Genomic DNA, 18,536 nt, shown 5'->3' on the forward strand with positions numbered 1-18,536 from the left:
TATTCTATTCTATTCAGTTCTAGAAGCAAAGCAATAGGGACTAATCCAGGCGACTGCCAAGACTCAAGGCTGACCTGAAGGAAGAAGAAAACCATTTTATCCCCACACATGGGGAGGGGGAAATTATATCTCTTGAGAATCAGAATGTCTTCCTCTGCCATTTCCAGAAATACATCAAAAATAGAATTTTTATTATTTTTGTTCATTCAGAGCACAAACAAGCAATTGTTATTTTTCCAGATGGAATCTGAAAATATAATACCTTCCTTCCTCCTCTTGGAGTTGTTTCTCTGAGGCTACATGAATTGCCCATGGTTTAATAGTACAATCTACAACTTATCTGGGTTTTAGAATCAGCATCAGCAAGAACAGCCAAGCTTGTCATATCATTCAAAGTTCACAGCAACCAAGATTGACAAAATCTGATGAGCGTTGTGGTGCCTTCATGTCCAGAAATGCAAGTCACGGAAAGACTAAAAATTCGGAGGCAAAGCTGCCCACCAAAAATACATACAGTTTCCATCCTTTGAACTATCTTTCTTTGGTTAAAAGCCAAGTAGTTTTATATTTATTTTCACTTCTGCACCGTTGGAACAACGGCATTAAGGCAGAGAGATTTATTTACCCTGTGGTCTTCACTAATCAGAAACAATGAAAATGAAGCTAACTCCCCAATCTCTGTTGGACAAATGTAAAAAAATAAAATAAAAAAGCTTTTTAGATTCGTTATTGTTTTCTTCTTTAGAAGCAAACCCTGCTGCATTGCTGGCAATGAAGAAATGCCCCCCAAATTTAGAAAATTTCCAAGCAAGTTTTACACCCAGCTTAGAAAAGCATAGCAGCTGATTAATATTTTTCAGGGATTCAGATATTTATTTATTTATTAGATTTGTATGCCGCCCCTCTCTGTAGACTCACAACAATAACAAAGATAATTTGGAGTTCTGCTTTAAAGGTCAACTTAGATTGCTTATGTTGATTGACTTAAAAGATACACAACTGTCCATCTTCAAAAACATAACTTTGGGCAACTTGCCTTCTCCTTAGGGCTTCTTCTCATGCAAGGTAGAAGCCACATTTTCTTGTTAGTTTTAGTGATGCCTAATGTTAGATATCAATATTTTTGGTTCATATGACTTGCAGTATAATATTCAACAGACAGTCAAATTTGTAAATGATGCCTTGTTGCAAATGATTGTCTTATGCTCTGATGAAACAGTGTTGGCTCAATATAGTACCACTACCTCAATTCTTTCAAACCTCTCCACAAAGTTTACTAATATCTTTACTCACCATGTTGCTGTGCGGTGGAGGACAGAAACCCATGTCTAACCAGCTGGAATTGCATGACAATTCCCAATAGTGTCTGGTAGCATAGCTAATAGGCACAGACAGTTTTAGAAACATAGAAGACTGACAGCAGAAAAAGACATCATGATCCATCTAGTCTGCCCTTATACTATTTTTTTGTATTTTATCTTAGGATGGATATATGTTTATCCCAGGCATGTTTAAATTCAGTTACTGTGGATTTACCAAGCACGTGTGCTGGAAGTTTGTTCCAAGGATCTACTACTAATTTAATTCAATGCAACCAGACACCTCCTCATCTTTGAATAATACAGGAGTGGGCAACTCAGTGACTTCCAGATGTTTTGGATTACATTCTCAAAATACTATGAAAATACTATTATTAAACTTACCTATATGTCACTGTAATTCAGAACAACCCCTGGTGGCTCACATAGCAAAACATAAAACAAACCCCATATAAAATAAAAATGCAACAGTACAGTAGGAAAAAAAACAAAGCTGTACACAACTCATATCAAGGGAAAGCTTGTGGGAAAATAGCACAGAAAGAGTCAGTATGAACTCTACAGGCCAACAAAAATGAAGCACACCCTTTCCTTAGTTCCTTGAACCCCCCAGAAAGATGGGACCTGTAATGTTTCTCCTTGCTAGACCCATTTGTTTAGGCCAAAACCCGCTGGAGTAGACAGTGCTAAAAGCATCCGTTTGGGCTGTGAAAACAAAGAGTGGAGGCTACTGGAACAGTATCAGGCATGTGGACTAGTGGATATTAAATGAAGTACTGTATTATGATTTCATATTTTGTCTATGTTAGAATGCTTTTGAATTAAATATGGGTATTCCCAACTGAATTCTTCTACCAGAAAAGCTCAAATGGTTAGTAAGAAGCATGTGAAATGGTATCTGAATAAATTCAGATACTGTCGCAATGGTCTATCTATTATCTATTACTTGTCATCTATCCATCATCCATTATCTATCTATCTGTCTGCCTACCATAACACCTCCTAACTACCAACCATCTCTCTCTCTCTGTCTCTATCTTTTACCATAAAATTCTCTATCTTCTGTATGCAATTTAAATGATACCCATTTCACTGTCCCTAGTATATATCATTCATCCTCACTGGAAAGGCATCTTATATGGGGATCCTCTAATGACATCACTGCTTTATTCTCAAATGATATTTATTCACATGATTTTGTTTACCCACTGCCATCTTCATGAAATACGGATTCCTCTAACAAAGTAGAAATAATACAGGATGTTTAATTTTCCAAACTGACTTATTTGACACAAGTCCAGGTTCTAGGCGCACATATTAAGAGAAAAGTTCTGTGAAATTTAGTTTTGCTTTTGAGAACTAAGAGAAGATCTGAGAGCAACATCTGCTTTAAATTGTGAGGCTTTGTATAGCTGCGAAAGCTTCCTGCTATCTGGGCAGTCTGATCAAAAAGCATTCGTAACACTAACTCCAAGTGAGATTGTGAAGTCCCTGCCTCTAAACTCTTTGAATGTTACATCTTTTTATAAATTTTCTTGCTACATTTTGACACTGTAGTTATTCCTGGGGAAACCAGCCATTATCAAAATGTTTTTGACGACAGAAATCAGTCCTCCAACTAAAAGTGTTGATAGCTTGGTATGTTTTGTAACTTCGGGAGTTTCAAGGACATGCTTTCACCAAAAAGAAAACAGGAAACCATTACGACTTATGTACAAACAGCAGACTTAGCGGCTCCTGGGCCACACATCCAGATCATCCATTAGACTGCCCTTGCAAACTCTTCCTAACAAGAACATATTTACCACTATTGAGCTTCTCATAATTGCAGTCTCACTCTTGATTTGGTTAACTTGGGAAACTGAATACTTATTTGTGGGAAGGGAGCCCGGTAATAACGGAAGGAATTCTCAGAACCCAAAATGCAAGAATAGAAGAGGAAATTGATTTTTATCTGCTTAAGTGGAGGTGGAGAATTCTGATATTACTTCAAGGAATAACTTGTAACCATAACCCACTCTCAAAATGGTTTTTAACACCTAATGAAGTTTCAGAAAACATGAAATCATTCTCGTTTGATGGTGTCTCTTCCCATCATCAATATCAAGCATTGAGAAATGCTTAGTGTTAAAATAAAGGCATCACAATGAGGCTTATTTGCAGATATAAATACCTATAATCTTTATAGTTGAATAGCCAATCCTAAATATATTTATTCAGTGGGCTGTCCAAAATAACTGCACAAAGTTACAACAAAAAAAATCCATCACATGCCTGTGAGATATATGTAGCCACCACGTCACCCAGATCTCAAGCCAGAAATTAGCATCTTCTCAGAGTCATATTGTCTGAATTCTAGGAAAGTCTGTCATACCCTCACCTACAGTCATTTAATTAAAGTTTAGCTGAATTTTGCCAAAAAAAGACAGGAATACAAGTCTATATATTTATTGTATTGATAAGGACCGACTCGGTTATCAATTTCACACTAAGATTTATTGTGTGCTAAGAAACTGTTTTGTGAAAACAAATAAATAAAAAAAATAAAAAAAATGCTAGTGTATATCTACTGCTCAAAAAAATAAAGGGAACACTCAAATAACACATCCTAGATCTGAATGAATGAAATATTCCCATTGAACACTTTGTTCTGTACAAAGTTGAATGTGTACAACAGCATGTGAAATTGATTGTCAATCACTGTTGCTTTCTAAGTGGACAGTTTGATTTCACAGAAGTTTGATTTACTTGGAGTTATGTTGTGTTGTTTAAGTGTTCTCTTTATTTTTTTTGAGCAGTGTATTTTAGAAATAAGAAATATACCCTAGAGCCGGGATGGAAAACTTATGGGACGTGTGCCCAAGGTGGCACCACAAAGCCATAACTCCTGGCACTTACGGCCTTGCCTGTTTGTCTTCTGGGTTTCTGGCACGTATGCGTCCTAGAAACCGGAAGAGGTCTGTCTTGGATCTTATCAATTAACTAAAGTGTCCAGTTTGTCAAAGCATGAAAAACACTTACTTGTTTTTATATGATGTATTTGTATTTACATGATACATTTTTAAAGCAATAGCTACAATGATCATACTTATTAGAAACAATAAAAAAGAAGTTAAGAACTAAAATGTACATCATACACTTGTATATATATTCTTTACACAGAGGTAAAAAGGCTTATAAAAATCAATACAACTGAGTTTTTAACTTTTAGTATACAGATACATAATGGAAGGTTGCTTCAGGCACTTAAATCTGTTAACGTGAGCAATAGCTTGAAAAAAAAAAAAATCACAACTGAGGGAAAAAACCCCACCTTTTCGTTAATGGATTGTTACCACAGATACAAAAATAAAATCTGAATCATTTCTCAGATGATTAATGTCAGTACTGAAAAACTGAGAGGAGGATAAAACCACACACTGATCAGCTCCAGTGTGGAGATCAATGGGAAATATTTACACCCCCCTCCCCAATTCCCTCCATTTCTGCTCGTGCCCCTCGGAAGCCATCTTCCCAAAACAACCCTCTTGGCTCCAACGCACAGAGAGAAAGAAGGAACATAAAACAAAGTGCCAAGGATTCAAAGAAAGCCAAGGTAGAGATAGGAAGAAGGAATTTACAGGAGGCGGCAAGATGGAAACTTTTAGCTGCTTTAACGAAATAAATAGGGGCATTCAAATGGGGAACCTTGACAATCCTTAACATATCTTCTGTAGTGTTGTGCTTCGTAGAGGAGGAAATACCTTACTGAAATTCAGGAAAATGGGACAACTTTGCAACAATCACTAGGATAATAAAGTTGTTCCATTATTTGATTTTTGAGGCTGGCTTGATGTTTGTTAGTCACCCTTTGGAGGGTTGTCATTTGTTGTCAGGCACATAAAATATGCATTTGCCCCATGACTTTCTCCCCCCTTTAAATAATAATACAGTGGTACCTCTACTTACGAACTTAATTCATTCCATGAGCAGGTTCTTAAGTAGAAAAGTTTGTAAGAAGCAGCAATTTTTTCCCATAGGAATCAATATAAAAGCAAATAATGTGTGCGATTGGGGAAACCACAGGGAGGGTGGAGGCCCTGTTTCCTCCCAGGAGATTGCTAGAGAGACCCCATGGAGGCTTCTCCCTGCCTTTTCCGGTCTTGTTTCCTCCCAGGAGATTGCTAGAGAGGCCCCACGGAGGCTTCTCCCCACCTTTTCCGGTCTTGTTTCCTCCCAGGAGATTCCTAGAGAGGCCCCACGGAGGCTTCTCCCTGCTTTTTCCGGTTACAGTTTCGGAGGCTCAGATCTGTAAGTGGAAAATGGTTCTTGAAAAGAGACAAAAAAATATTGAACACCCGGTTCTTATCTAGAAAAGTTCATAAGTAGAGGTACCACTGTAATAACAACAATAATACTAAAGTAAAGTGAAGAGCTTCCTTTAGCATTTAGCACTTTTCCCAAAAAAGATATTTAACAGCAGTATTTCCATTTGCACTATGTCATGCTGCCTGTATGGTACATACAAATCCAAAATTTGAAATTTGAAACATGAACAATGGAGATTTTAGAGCTAATTGACTCACATATTAAAGGCTGCAATTGAGGAATTATGTTTTAAATAACTGATGTATACTAACCTGTTAAGGAGATTATATGAATTCTTACTGAATTCTTACTGCTAAACAAAGAAAAAAAATCATTTGGTTCCCTGTGTATGTGAAAGATGAAGTGATCTAATTCAGATTTTTTACTTGCTATTAAGGATGAAAGAAAGTTGAATTTCAATTCCTCCTTTTTCCAAGCCTTAACCCTGGCTTATCCTATCTTTGTATTTATCTTTTTAAACACTAAATTTAGGCAACTATTGTACCATTTTTGTGCTAAATGGCAAGCATATTTCCCAGCAGAAGGCAATTCTACACTCTAATTATTTTCGCTCACCTCTCTCCTGACACCTTGATACTGTGTCTTTTTTGTTTGGAGAACTGCAAGCTAACATTCTTGCATAAGTGCACATTTTCAAAAGGTAAATTAATTTCAATTCAGGCATGGGTCTGAAAATAAAAAAAAAATCAGGTAGGTTTGCAGCAAAATGCAGAACTGAAACTAATTGCCCCAGTCCCAGTATCTTTCTGCAAATGATGCGAAAGATCTAACTTTGCACTGTCCTCACTTTACCTTTACGATAGGAGGGTTTTATAGCCAAGTGTTCATTGTTAGGCTGCAAAGATGTCAGAAGAAACTCCAGGGGTTCTGGAAGGGGAAAAAACACACCCACACACAGAGGAGGGCCATAGTGACAGGGCGAGGAGCTTCAGCATCAAATCACCTCAATACAGCCAGGAGGGAATACAGGACCCAGCCAGCAGGGGAACAGGGTAGGTTTATTAACCAGTTCCTGCCTCCAAAGGCAATGCAAGGAGAATGCAAGACCTTTTTAGGCTGGGTTTTACACCGACACCCGCAAGCCAGTGTGTCTCCTGAGGTGCCCTGAGTTTAAGAGTAGCTTGTCATGGCAAAGGTTTGGGGTGGAGGTTGAGTTCGGGAGGGTTGCTCATTGAGAGGGTGCTGGATCTCAGCCCAGGTCTTTCTGGATTGGCCCAATGAAGTGCCCAAAGCAGGGAGCTTCAGAAAAACAAGGGGGGGGGGGAGGAAATGTCTTCTGATCGTGAAATCAATGCCTGAGTATAACCAGGGGTCCTCTGGCTGCAGGATTTGACCATAACATCATAGATTGTTGCATATGCAATTAAACTAGATCAAAGCAACAAGACTCCCGGAAGGAGCTGCTGGCCTGTTTTGCATGGAACAATGCAAACACGTTCACTCTTGGTTGCTGCTATTTGGCAAAAATTAAAAGCCATTTCCTTTTTTTCTTCTTCTTTTTTAAAATTAAGACTTCTTTCAATGTGCAATAGAAGAGGTGGGAGAGGGCCAAGGTCACGCAGGCCCTGGCCGTCGGCTGCCTAGAGCAGGAGCAGCAGTCCCTGTTCTCACAAGCCAGCGCCTATAGCTGCCTCAGGATATTCAGATTGTACTATGCTATATTATAGCTAAACTGTTCTACACTTTATTCATTTGAATAAAAACCTTTGCTATTTCCGCATCATATATTAGAAAAATATCATTTCCCCAGCTAATTACAAGCCTTGTACGCAAGACATGACTTTTAAAAGAAAATAAAAACCTCACAAAATTAAGGTTATCGCTTCGCCCTGCTGTATTTTTTACAACTCAGAAATCAAAGAAGTGGGTTTGATACAGGCTTTGCAACGCATGCACACTTTATACACTACCAGGTTATATTGGAAATCACTGCCTATCGGTGTTAGGGTGCCTAGTGATTCCAGCAGGGCCCACCTTAAGGGCTACTAAAATATTTGAAGGGTCCTAGTATCTTTCAGGGCAAGATGATTTGTCCAGATTTGAACCATTCACTCTCTGCAGATGCCAAATATGCTGTTTCAGAGCATTTGAGAGAGAAGAGCAGAGTGGCCTTATGCCAACTGCAGGTTGATCCTATTGTCTGCACAGCAGATAGCTGGGGTTGGGGTGGTGGGAATGTTGGTTTAGGCCAATCACGAAAAACCATGAAAACACCCCGCCCGGTTACTTTTTCTCCCTACCTGTGCATTATGTCACTGAATTGGAAATAGTAACATTGGCCCAAACGTCAGTGGGGATTATTTATGTTCACAGTACGGTTACTGTGCAGACCCAGGAACTTGAGAAATGGAAGATACGCGCTGCCTGGATGGGGAAACTGTTCTCAGTCAATTTCACCTAAGAACAAAGGGATGCAGGTTAGTAAAGAAAATGGGGGGGGGGGGGAGGGAGGCCAGCTAGAGCATGCATTGGTACTAAAACCATGAGTAAATGCTTCTTTTAACTCTCCCCTCCCCATTCCTGTAATGTCTCTGGATTCATGATTGGGACAATGTGTGTCAATTCCTCTTAGGCTTTTCTTTAAAGGGGGGAAAAAAGAGAAAAATAAATGCACTTCCATTGAAAGAAACTGAACGATTTTTAAAAAGCCATCTTCCTGCCTAAGTGATTGTCAAGTGCTATAGCGGCGGTGCCCTCTGGCTCCATTAAATCCATACCCAACAAACCCAGGTGCAGGCAGTCCTATGTCCTATTCCATGATAGAAAATATTTGAAGCACCCTCATTGGTTCAAAGGCCTTCAAGGCAAAGACACTGGCCAATGAAATGCCTTGCAATTGAGACTTCCCTATATTTCTGGATTAGTCTGGAAAGCATAAGACCTCAGATTAATTCCAGACACACTCTGGATTCCCAAAAGGGGGACGGGGGACGAAGGAGGATTCATTCCCTTATCTTTAGCATACTGATCTGTAGACAAAGTTTAAAAGCAACATTCCCTCTTTTTCTTGTCAAGGTATACAAGTGCACGGGTGTGCACATCAATGTCAAAACATGCAAACTCCCCCTTTGCCACAGATAGGAAAAAAGCATAAAGACTGCTTTAATTGGGAAGAACATCAACGCAAAGCTAATTTTTCCACTGTTATTTGGAAGAGAAAGGCGATGGTGGCTGGGGAAAGAGGAAGAGGAGAAACTTGTTTATAAAGATTTCACTTTGTGTATAAAAATTGGTCTGAAATCACAGGAGTTCTCAGATTCTCACATATAATACAGGTAATACTAAGGCTCATTTCCCACATTTTAGCTTGAACCCTCAAAAATCAGAAAATCCCAGACGACCACCAAAAAACCCATGATGGGACTTTTCAGGAACTGGAGGTTGTGCGATTGTTGGCCCTACATTACCGCGGTGCACAATTATTACCCACAAACATCTTCGGTATACACAAGAATCCATACCCTCAAACTGGCTGCCCCATTTTTATATGCTGCCACGGGTGTAACGAGCTTGCTATATATTGGTTTAGCCCAAGTGAGATGTTCCAAATTCCGTCCCATTCCACCGTTCCCATCCCAAACGCTTTCCTTGCAGGAGGGAAGGAATAATCACACAGAAGACCTCCTGCTGGATGATAGATCAATAATACAAACGTCTATGTGGTACATTAGTCTGTTAGAACTCCGGGAGCAATCAATTCATAGCAGCCAAGTGAGAGGGAAAGAGAAGGAGACGTCTGGTTCCTAGATTCCAACAGGCTCCCAAGGCCGGCTCAGGTGGGCCCAAACCGAGAATGCTCCAGACCATGAAAGGGAAGAAAACAGGCCTTTCGCTGGCTTGGAGCGCTGTCATCCAGCTGCTTTGTGTTTCCCACCGCAGCACCTGCACATCACCCCACAGTGGTAGCAAGCCCGGAGGGGCAAGTAACAGCACATACAAGGGGCTAGAAAGGACAAGGCGATTAGGGCCAACCACCGGAGGCAAAACTTCTCATCGCTGGTATCGCAGGAGCAAGGGTCTGTATAGTCTCCTTCTGGATCAGACATGCAGTGGTAGAGCATACTATCTGCACACCACATGCAGCTGACTCGGCGGATGCAGCTTTGGACTCGGTCCGGAGCATCCTGGCACTGGCCCCGCCTGTTTTCCTCGTGGTTGAAGATGTCCCTACAATAGACACACCGCGACCTTTCCCCGTCTTCTTTTCGCCGCCGCTGTTTGCACCTGGCTGGCTGAGTTTTTATCACGGCACCCTTAACGTCGCCCCCTCGATCAAAGTCAGCGTTACTAATGTAAGGGTAATTGTAGTCGTGTTTCGAGGCCTCCGTTTTGGCAAACCGCACGTAGGAGTCCCCGTCATCGGGATCGATGTACTTCCCCCGCACAGGGGTATGTCGGTAGTCCTCGTAACCTGTCACCCAGCTCTTTTCCCTTGGATTAATCCGTACAATCTCCTCGTCATCATCGGGGAAGGTGACGTGCTGGCACGATCGTAAGATTGACTATAGGAGAGAGAGAAAGAGAAAGCACTTTTTTAAAAAAGCAAGCAGACGAGTATGACATTTAGATTTATCAGAGATACCAGCACAGACAATGATACAAGTAAATGCGAAAGCTAAAAATATTCTATGTACAGTAAAAACCAACAATACACATTATTGTGGCACACAAAACTATAATTCCCATAGAAAGGCACCCTTCCTCAAATGATACTGTCTAGAATAGGGAAGGACACTGAAAAGGTGTCTTGAAGCTTCATTTCCACAGCAGAATATAAACTGGGGTTTTGGATTATAACTCCCGCAACCACTTATTGTGGCCTTAACTGAATACCCCAAGATTACACATTCCTTCTGAATTTAGAAAGCTAGGCTATATAACCAATCAGAACTGTAGCATTTGGAGAGAATGCCAATGTATTTTCAGTTACAGTCAAAATGTACAATGTTGGTTTTTTTAATACATCTTGAGCAGCTGTAGGGAACAGCTGGTTTCAAAGATAACCTTTTTTTAAATAGGTTAAATTTTAATTAAATTTAAAATGAAAAACATTTTTTTTTAAAAAAATAGGGAATTTTAAATAGGCAACACACTAAGCCTAATAAATCTTCTGCTATTTCCCCAAACCCAGCTAGCCATGATTTGGAAGACAATAGAGGCAGAGCTCATGTTCAGAGCTCTATGCTGCTTTCACACATGCAGATATTCACCAGGCTTCCTGGCCAAGCCAGTATAAGAAAAAACAGCATTCTGGAACAGCAAGGAAAGAATCTAAAGAGAGGCTCACTTGTTCTTGATGGTAATGCTCAGGGCTAAACTGGTCATGAAAGTGGCCACGGGTGCAAATTCGGTGATGCTCAAAGGATGGAGAAGATGCTAGTGTTCGTAAAGGCTGCTCTCTTTTCTGAGAAGAGTTAGAAGAACTGTCAGTGGCATTCTGTAAAAAAGCAAATGGGACAATATTAACTAAATTGTGCATACAATCGTTCTGAAGATTTGGGTGACAATGGACAATAGACCTTCCTCCCTAAATGGAAGCTGCTAGATTTTAAGCTGACCAACTTTTCCAAAATCATAGTTGGTTACGTCTGGAATGGGACTTTTCGTCTCCTACCCTTGGCCGTGCCTCCTTCTCCGCTAGCGTTCCTCCTTGGGTGATTCTCCCCACCTGTCATGCCCCCACCCATTCACCCCGGGCAATGGGCCACAGCCCTTCTGTCCCATATGCTTCAATGCGGCCAATTCACAGAAGGAGGGTTCGTCCTGTATTTTTCACCACCTGGGACAATTAGCTGTCAACCTATCTTGCGATCAATCAGTGTTGGGATTTGGGGGAAGGGCTGCAGGAAAATGGCTTTAGGAAAAATCTCTCCTGTTCCTTCTCCCCAAAGGCGTTTGGTTTTCTTAAAGCCATTTGCCTGCAGCCCTTCCCCCAAATTCCAACACTGTGATACTATGACTGGTTGTCCTGGGCAGAGAAAAACCCAAGATGAATTGTCCTTCTGCGAATTGACTGTGCCGAAGTGCATGGGACATAGGGGACATAGGGGCCATGGCCCATTGCCTGGGGCAAATGGGTGGGGGCATGTCAACCGAGGAGAATACTCAGAGGAGAATCACCTGAGGATGAACGTTGACGGAGAAGGAGGCACGGCCAAGGGTAGAGGACAAAACGTCCTAGACCCAGTTATGTCAAACCCTAAAACCCAGGAAAAGAAGTCACAATTTTGTATCCATATATAATGTTATATCTAAAGCAGGCCGAACCACAGCTTAGCCATTGTTTTTAATTTAGTGTTGTTTTCAGGCCGAAGCCATTTTAGTTGGGTTCTCTGGCCAGACACACTTTATAGTCTTTTAATGTGCATTCTTTACTGTGGGAATCTGGGAGAGGGGATTGCACGAGGCTGTATGTAGCCATAACAAATTCTTTCTAGATAGTCAAGGTCATCCTTTGTCTTTGCACTCCTGCACCTGCATGGAAGGAGATGGGTGGATCTGCCAAGTTGGCAGATGAAGATTGGTCAACCTGATAGGCTTGGAGGTGTCGGGAAAAGGGCTTGGACTTTCAAGTGGGGACTTCAGATTCATGTTTCTCCCAGATGTGCCACCATGGCTCTGCTAATAAACTGGAACTTTGAGGAATACTTTGCCTCAGGCTCTGATTTAATTTTGGATGCTATTTGGAACCCTGACAGTTGTTTTATGAACCCAGATGGTATACAATTTTGGTAGCAAAAACCTAGTTGAATAGTCAGTCTAATTTACATAGAGGACATTAACAGCACATTGTTTTAACTTCTTATTTCATGAAAAGTAAGGAGGCATTGGGAACACAACACTGTTGTATGTCAAAATACTACAAAACTTTGCCGCTTGCTATTATTGGCAGAGATCAGAAGAGTCATTATGTAGTGACTGCATAGCTCAAAGTTTGTGGGTCTTAAAATGTTAATGTTAAGAAGCAGAAATGTACCCAATCTATTTAAGTTGCTGCTATACAAATTATAGCCATAACATCAAGTTTCTACCCACCCACCTGCCTCCCATTTGACAAATTCAAAGAGATCTATGTTTATCACAATTCAGAGAAAAATAAAAAAGAGTAACACTTCTTTATTTATCTTTATTTATTCATCACGTTTCTATATCGCCCATCTCACCTAAGTATCTTTGCATTCCAAGTCATTCTTAATGTTGCTCAGGTTAATTTTTTTGACTTTCAATCACCAGAAAAAAATGGGACACATTTCTGATTATTTTTTAGAGCAAATGTGTACTACACATTCAGCTAAGAAACAGGAATTATTTATTCTCAACCAATGTGCAATTTTTTTTGGGGGGGGGGGGGAATACAGTGAGAATTCTCAAGTCACAAAGTGGTGTGATATGCTGAAATACCCAGAGCCAGAAACCACAGGCTATGAAAAGGACTCCTTTTGAGATGCTGAAACTGCATATGAAAACTCTTTCTCTCTCTCTCTGATAAAATAAAATGGGATTTTATCCCCTTTATAAACAATGTGTACATCTGAAATGACAAAGAATTAAAAACATGTTTAAATCCTTACCAGAATATGCTTTCATTACTAATATACAGTTTTGGGCCTCCAGACAGGCTTTTAACAAATTTGCCTGGGGCCCTGTGATCCTAACTTGCAAAACTGGGCTGACATCTGCTGCACAAATGTTAGATGTTCATGCTAGTTACCTTCCAGGTAAACAAACATTCTGGCCTGTATCTGAGCAGAAAATGAACTGTTTGGGTTAACTTCACCTAGGACTATCTACTATATCACCCCCTCTTGATGCTGAGCATTGTTAAGACAACCCAATTCTTACAAAACAACCTAAAGTGTTTCAAAGATAGATTAAATGGCTGCTTAACTTCTGTTTCTTCCTAAAGAAGAAACTTTAGAGGAATAAAAGTAACTCTGCTTTTATACAAAGCCTGGCATATTTTGAAAGAATATTTTCAAACTTTTAGCGGCATCAGCTGTTGAATTCTATTTTGGCAGTGGATTCCAACTCAAATAAGTGTGGATGAACATCATAACTGCAAATAAGTGACCCCATCTGACTTCTTAAAATATCATTCTGTCTGCTCTGAGAAATCTCTGCTTGCAATAACTGTCTTTTTTAATGCATCAGCATAAGCTCACAAATGCGCAGCTGAAGTCGGAAGGAATTTTTAAAAGCTGTAAATAGCAAAATATGAAGGCAGAGCATGCGAGCAAAATTTAACACAAATTTTTAATTCAAATGCTTCTATTACAGACAAACATGCTACTTCACCTGTCATGCTAATATTAAATCCTAGATAGAGGGCAGGGATGGAGAAAGGTACACGTGCTTTAGAGACTCACATTTAACACAACACCCAAACCTGCATCCATGACTCCTCCCCTTTAAAGAAGCAACAGAGGCGCTCAAGTTTTGATTCCCATAATGCTAAGACACTACACTTGAAAAATACTCAGAAGAAGTCAACTGGTGAATTAGCAGTTTGTTTTATTTTTCTCTCAGTCAGAACAGCCAGGTTAAAAAGATCGGTAAAGGTATAGGCAACAATTCTCTCTCAGAGAAAATGGCGCGTCTTTAACCTATTTATAGGCTTCACAAAGTAGCAAACCTTATTTGACATGGTAACAAGTCTCCCGCCAAAACGAACGGCCAATCAGGAGACAACATTCAAATACTGAGCCTTAGCAACTCTCTCTGCATATTTAACAACACTATTTCAGAACAACATCCATTTAAAGGCCCACAATGTTCATTTTAGACATCAGCAGTTAGCCTTACTGTTCTTGTTGCCTATGAAGAGCGTGTCTGCATTACCTTGACTCGGAGACTCCATGCTGGCCCCAACTGTCCTTTTCTCCTCCCAAGACTGCCCCGAGAAGATCCTGCTTCAGTGTTTCAGTGAAGGGCTACCAAAATTTTTACTACCACGCTGTGGGCGTGGCTTGTGCAGGACGCCCTGCATTTTCTTTCAACATCTTTCAGTGCAAATTGGGTGCTCTGGGGTTCATACCCCACTGCAATTCCCATCCACCACCACCATCCGGGGCAGCAGCCCAGCCCTGCTAAGTTTCAGAATAAAAGAAGTTATACAAAAAGAAAAAATAATAGCCAATTGACCAATTTTTAAAAAAGCAAGAAATACTTGTCATTCTTCCTCCTAGTGATATCTCTTCATCACTGGTCCTGCTCCCCATGGTTTCTGAAGGCCAAAAAACATCACTTGGCTAATTAATGTTGCCTTCTCCTTCTTTAAAGCCACCATTTCCAAGAGTTCTTCTCTGCAGTTGGTCATGAAAAAAGAAATCTCCCAATGCATAATACTGGACAATGAAACAGGCAACTGAGCTGTATCTGAGTGGCAGCCAGTATGAACAGAAAGAAAAATAAGAAATCCATCCAGCATTCAAAAGGATCCTTCAGGTTTACAAGGTTATTTTTCCTGCCCCACGTTACCTTTTCATTTTTCAACCACACTAGTTTGGCCATAGGAGATTGAATCAAAGTGGCTGGACCCCACCGCTTTGCCACCGCTCCCGCCGCCGCCTTTGCCTCTTGCCCGGCGGGAAAGGCGACGAAAAGGGCTATCGGGTCCCTTCCAATTGCCCGGCCGGCATCGCCTTAGTCAGCAGCGGAAAAGCAAAGGAAGCAGCAGGAGAATCGAAGTGCTTGAATGGTGGCGGCGGCCCTTGATCGCAGCCGATGAGGTTCGGCTTTCTTCGCTTCTCCTGCTGCTTCCTTTGCTTTTCCGCTGCTGACTAAGGCGACGCCGGCCGGGCAATTGGAAGGGACCCGATAGCCCTTTTCGTCGCCTTTCCCGCCGGGCAAGAGGCAAAGGCGGCGGCGGGAGCAGCGGCAAAGCGGTGGGGTCCAGCCCTCTAGCCGGCGCCTCGCCAGCTATCCGCCGCTTCTTTCTTCTCCGCCTCGCCTCCACTACTCCCGCCGCCGCCTTTGCTCTCCCCGCCGGGAAAGGCGACGAAAAGGGCTATCGGGTACCTTCCAATTGCCCGGCCGCCATCATTCAAGAACTTCTGCGAAAGACGCAGGAACGGCGGCGACGGCGGAACGCTGCTTGAACCGCCCCCGCCTTCTGCTTAAAACCCTCGGTTCCTGCCTTTCCTGCCCGCCTCCACTCACCCGCGCTTCTGCCACTTCTTTCAGCAAGCTCCCCGAACCAAGGATGATGAGCAGCTCAAAGGACCAATCAGCACTTCCTAGCACCAGCTACGGTGGCCAAATAAGACCAAAATCTTCCCGCTTCTGAGTCCTTAAAAGAGGTACAGTACTGTATACTTAAATGATTTATCATGCAGGCTACATTGCCCCCCCCGCAAATTGTAAAGTCTAGATTTTATTTATTACATATTTCAAAATAAGAAATTAAAAAATTGCCCGGGACAATATAAGACATACCCCCAAAGTAAGACACAGTGGGGCTTTTGGGGGTAAAAAGATAGTAAGACACTGCCTTACTATCGGGGAAACACGGTAGTCATTAATTATACTGTAGGCTAAAAGACAATTTCCAAAGCCAATGCTCAAACTAAATTGGGACATGATGTAGGGTGCCTTTTTCAACCTGATTAAGCTTTTGTGGGCAATATGGAACTGCTCCCAAAAGTCACACAGAAAAATAAAGGACTTTCTTATACAGATTTTACAAATACCGTTCATTAATATGCCTTGAGAAAATGATGGAGAAGAGATCCAAGCAAGCTACTTCTTGGCTCAGGACTCAGTCCTGACACATGGAGAAGTAAATTGGTTGCATTTGAGATGAAGGTGCGCTTGAAGCATATCTGCAGGTCTTCAGTCAGCATATATCTCAGTTTTGCAGTCTATGGAATTTCTCAATTATCCAGGTCATGGATGTCCCAAAGGTGCTTCTTCCAAAAGGCAACTGGACTTTCTTGGTGAAGCTTCTTCAGTCCTAACTACAGTGATCCCCCGGTTATTGCGTTCCCGACCATTGCGAACAGGCTAATTTGCGATTTTTCAACCCGGAAGTAAACAACACCATCTGCGCATGCACGCCCTTTTCTTTCTATGGCCACGCATGCGTAGATGGTGGAGTTTACCGGGCAGATCAGCTGCTGGGCGGCTTCCCTGGGTCTTCCCCCTCTTGCCGGGGTTTCCCCTTTGCGTGGGCGGTGGGGAAACCCCAGCCCCGCTTCCCAGCTGAGTGGCGCGAGCAACGGCGTGGGCAGGCGAAGAGTTCTTGCGGGGGAAAAGCCGCTAGCCGGCTTTCGGAGCTCCTCCGGCGTCACCCGGCTTCTGGTAGAAGCCTTCTCTCTTTTTTTTCTTGCGGCGAGCCCGCTTCTCCGGCCGCCGCTCGTGCCGCCGCCGCTTGTCCGGCCACCGCTCGTGCCACCGCTGCTGGTGCGGCCGCCGCTTGTCCTTCTCTCTTTTTTTTCTTGCGGCGAGCCCGAGCCGTTCCTCTCTCAACCGCAGCCGAGCTTCCCTCGGCCCCCTTTGGCCCCGTCGCCTCCTCCCCGCCTGCGAGACTCTTCTTCTCCGGCTTTCGGAGTTCCTCCGCCATCACCCGGCTTCTGGCAGAAGCCTTCTCTCTTTTTTTTCGTGCGCTTGGCGAGGAAAAGCAGGCGGGGAGGAGGCGACGGGGCCAAAGGGGGCCGAGGGAAGCTCGGCTGCGGTCGAGAGAGGAACGGCTCGGGCTCGCCGCAAGAAAAAAAAGAGAGAAGGACAAGCGGCGGCCGCACCAGCAGCGGCGGCACGAGCGGCGGCCAGAGAAGCGGCGGCCGCACCAGCAGCGGCGGCACCAGCGGCGGCGGCACCAGCGGCCGGACAAGTGGCGGCGGCACCAGCGGCGGCCGGACGAGCGGCGGCGGCACGAGCGGTGGCCGGACAAGCGGCGGGCAGGCGGGCAGGCAGGCGGCTCCTCAGCTGTTGGGCGGGGGTCTTCCCAGGTGCGGAAGTAAAAAACACCATCTGCACATGCGCGGCCATGGAAAAAAGGGCGCGCATGCGCAGATGGTGTTTTTGCTTCCGCAGCGCTACTTCGCGAAAACCCGCTCATTGCGGGGGGTCCTGGAACAGAACCCTCGCAATGATCGGGGGTTCACTGTACTTCTCAGTTTTGCTGTTCAAAACGTCTAGCCATTTCTATGACTCAAACCTGATCCCTTTGCTATTTTATCTTTAAAACCTTAGCAACTGAACATTAGCTTGCAAATGCTACTATGAATGACTAGTACCAACATATTTAGCAGCCTTTTAATTACAATGTCCATTAAAAGATACTGAGCTTCTCTACACATAAGTTCATCTTATTTGCATTGCTCTTCTGCACAAACATAGGTTGCAATGGATGGCAAACTTATGGCACGTGTGGCGAACGTATGGCACTCAGAGGCCTCTCTGTGGGCATGAGCCCTTGCCAGCTGCTCTCCTGGTTTCCAGCATGCCAGCTGATCTTCACATTTACCATAAACCCGAAGATCAGCTGGCTGGTGTGCATGCATGCACCGGCCACCTGGTCTTCAGGTTTCCGGCACTCTGGCATGCAGGAAGACCACCTGGATGGCATGCACACGCATACTGGAAACCAGAAGTCCTGGCGGCTACTGTATACATGTGCACCAGCCAACCGGTGTTCAAGTTTCCAGGACTCCAGTTTAGGCACTCAGGGCCGAAAAGATTCGCCATCACTGACAGGGTCTAATTTTATAAAACGTCTATATAAAAATATGCTGCTCAAAAAATAAAGGGAACACTCAAATAACACATCCTAGATCTGAATAAATGAAATATTCTCACTGAATATTTCATTTGCACAACAGCATGTGAAATTGACTGTCAATCAGTGTTGCT

At 42.8% G+C, this 18,536-nt stretch overlaps 1 protein-coding gene across 3 annotated transcripts in view; it reads right to left on the reverse strand.

Moving 5' to 3' along the window:
• Window positions 1-4,340: 4,340 nt before the first annotated feature.
• The window catches only part of SPRED2 (sprouty related EVH1 domain containing 2), a 125,785-nt gene continuing 111,589 nt past the window's right edge, over window positions 4,341-18,536 (reverse strand). For all 3 annotated transcript variants that reach the window (XM_070732566.1, XM_070732567.1, XM_070732565.1), the window contains exons 5-6: window positions 10,975-11,124; window positions 4,341-10,189 (exon numbers count right to left, since the gene is read on the reverse strand). In XM_070732566.1, coding sequence (XP_070588667.1) covers window positions 9,536-10,189; window positions 10,975-11,124 — 804 coding nt within the window. In that variant the 3' untranslated portion in view covers window positions 4,341-9,535. The remainder of the gene's footprint in view (window positions 10,190-10,974; window positions 11,125-18,536) is intronic.

Source organism: Erythrolamprus reginae, chromosome 1 (assembly GCF_031021105.1).
Source record: "Erythrolamprus reginae isolate rEryReg1 chromosome 1, rEryReg1.hap1, whole genome shotgun sequence".
In the NCBI taxonomy this organism is placed as follows: domain Eukaryota; kingdom Metazoa; phylum Chordata; class Lepidosauria; order Squamata; family Dipsadidae; genus Erythrolamprus; species Erythrolamprus reginae.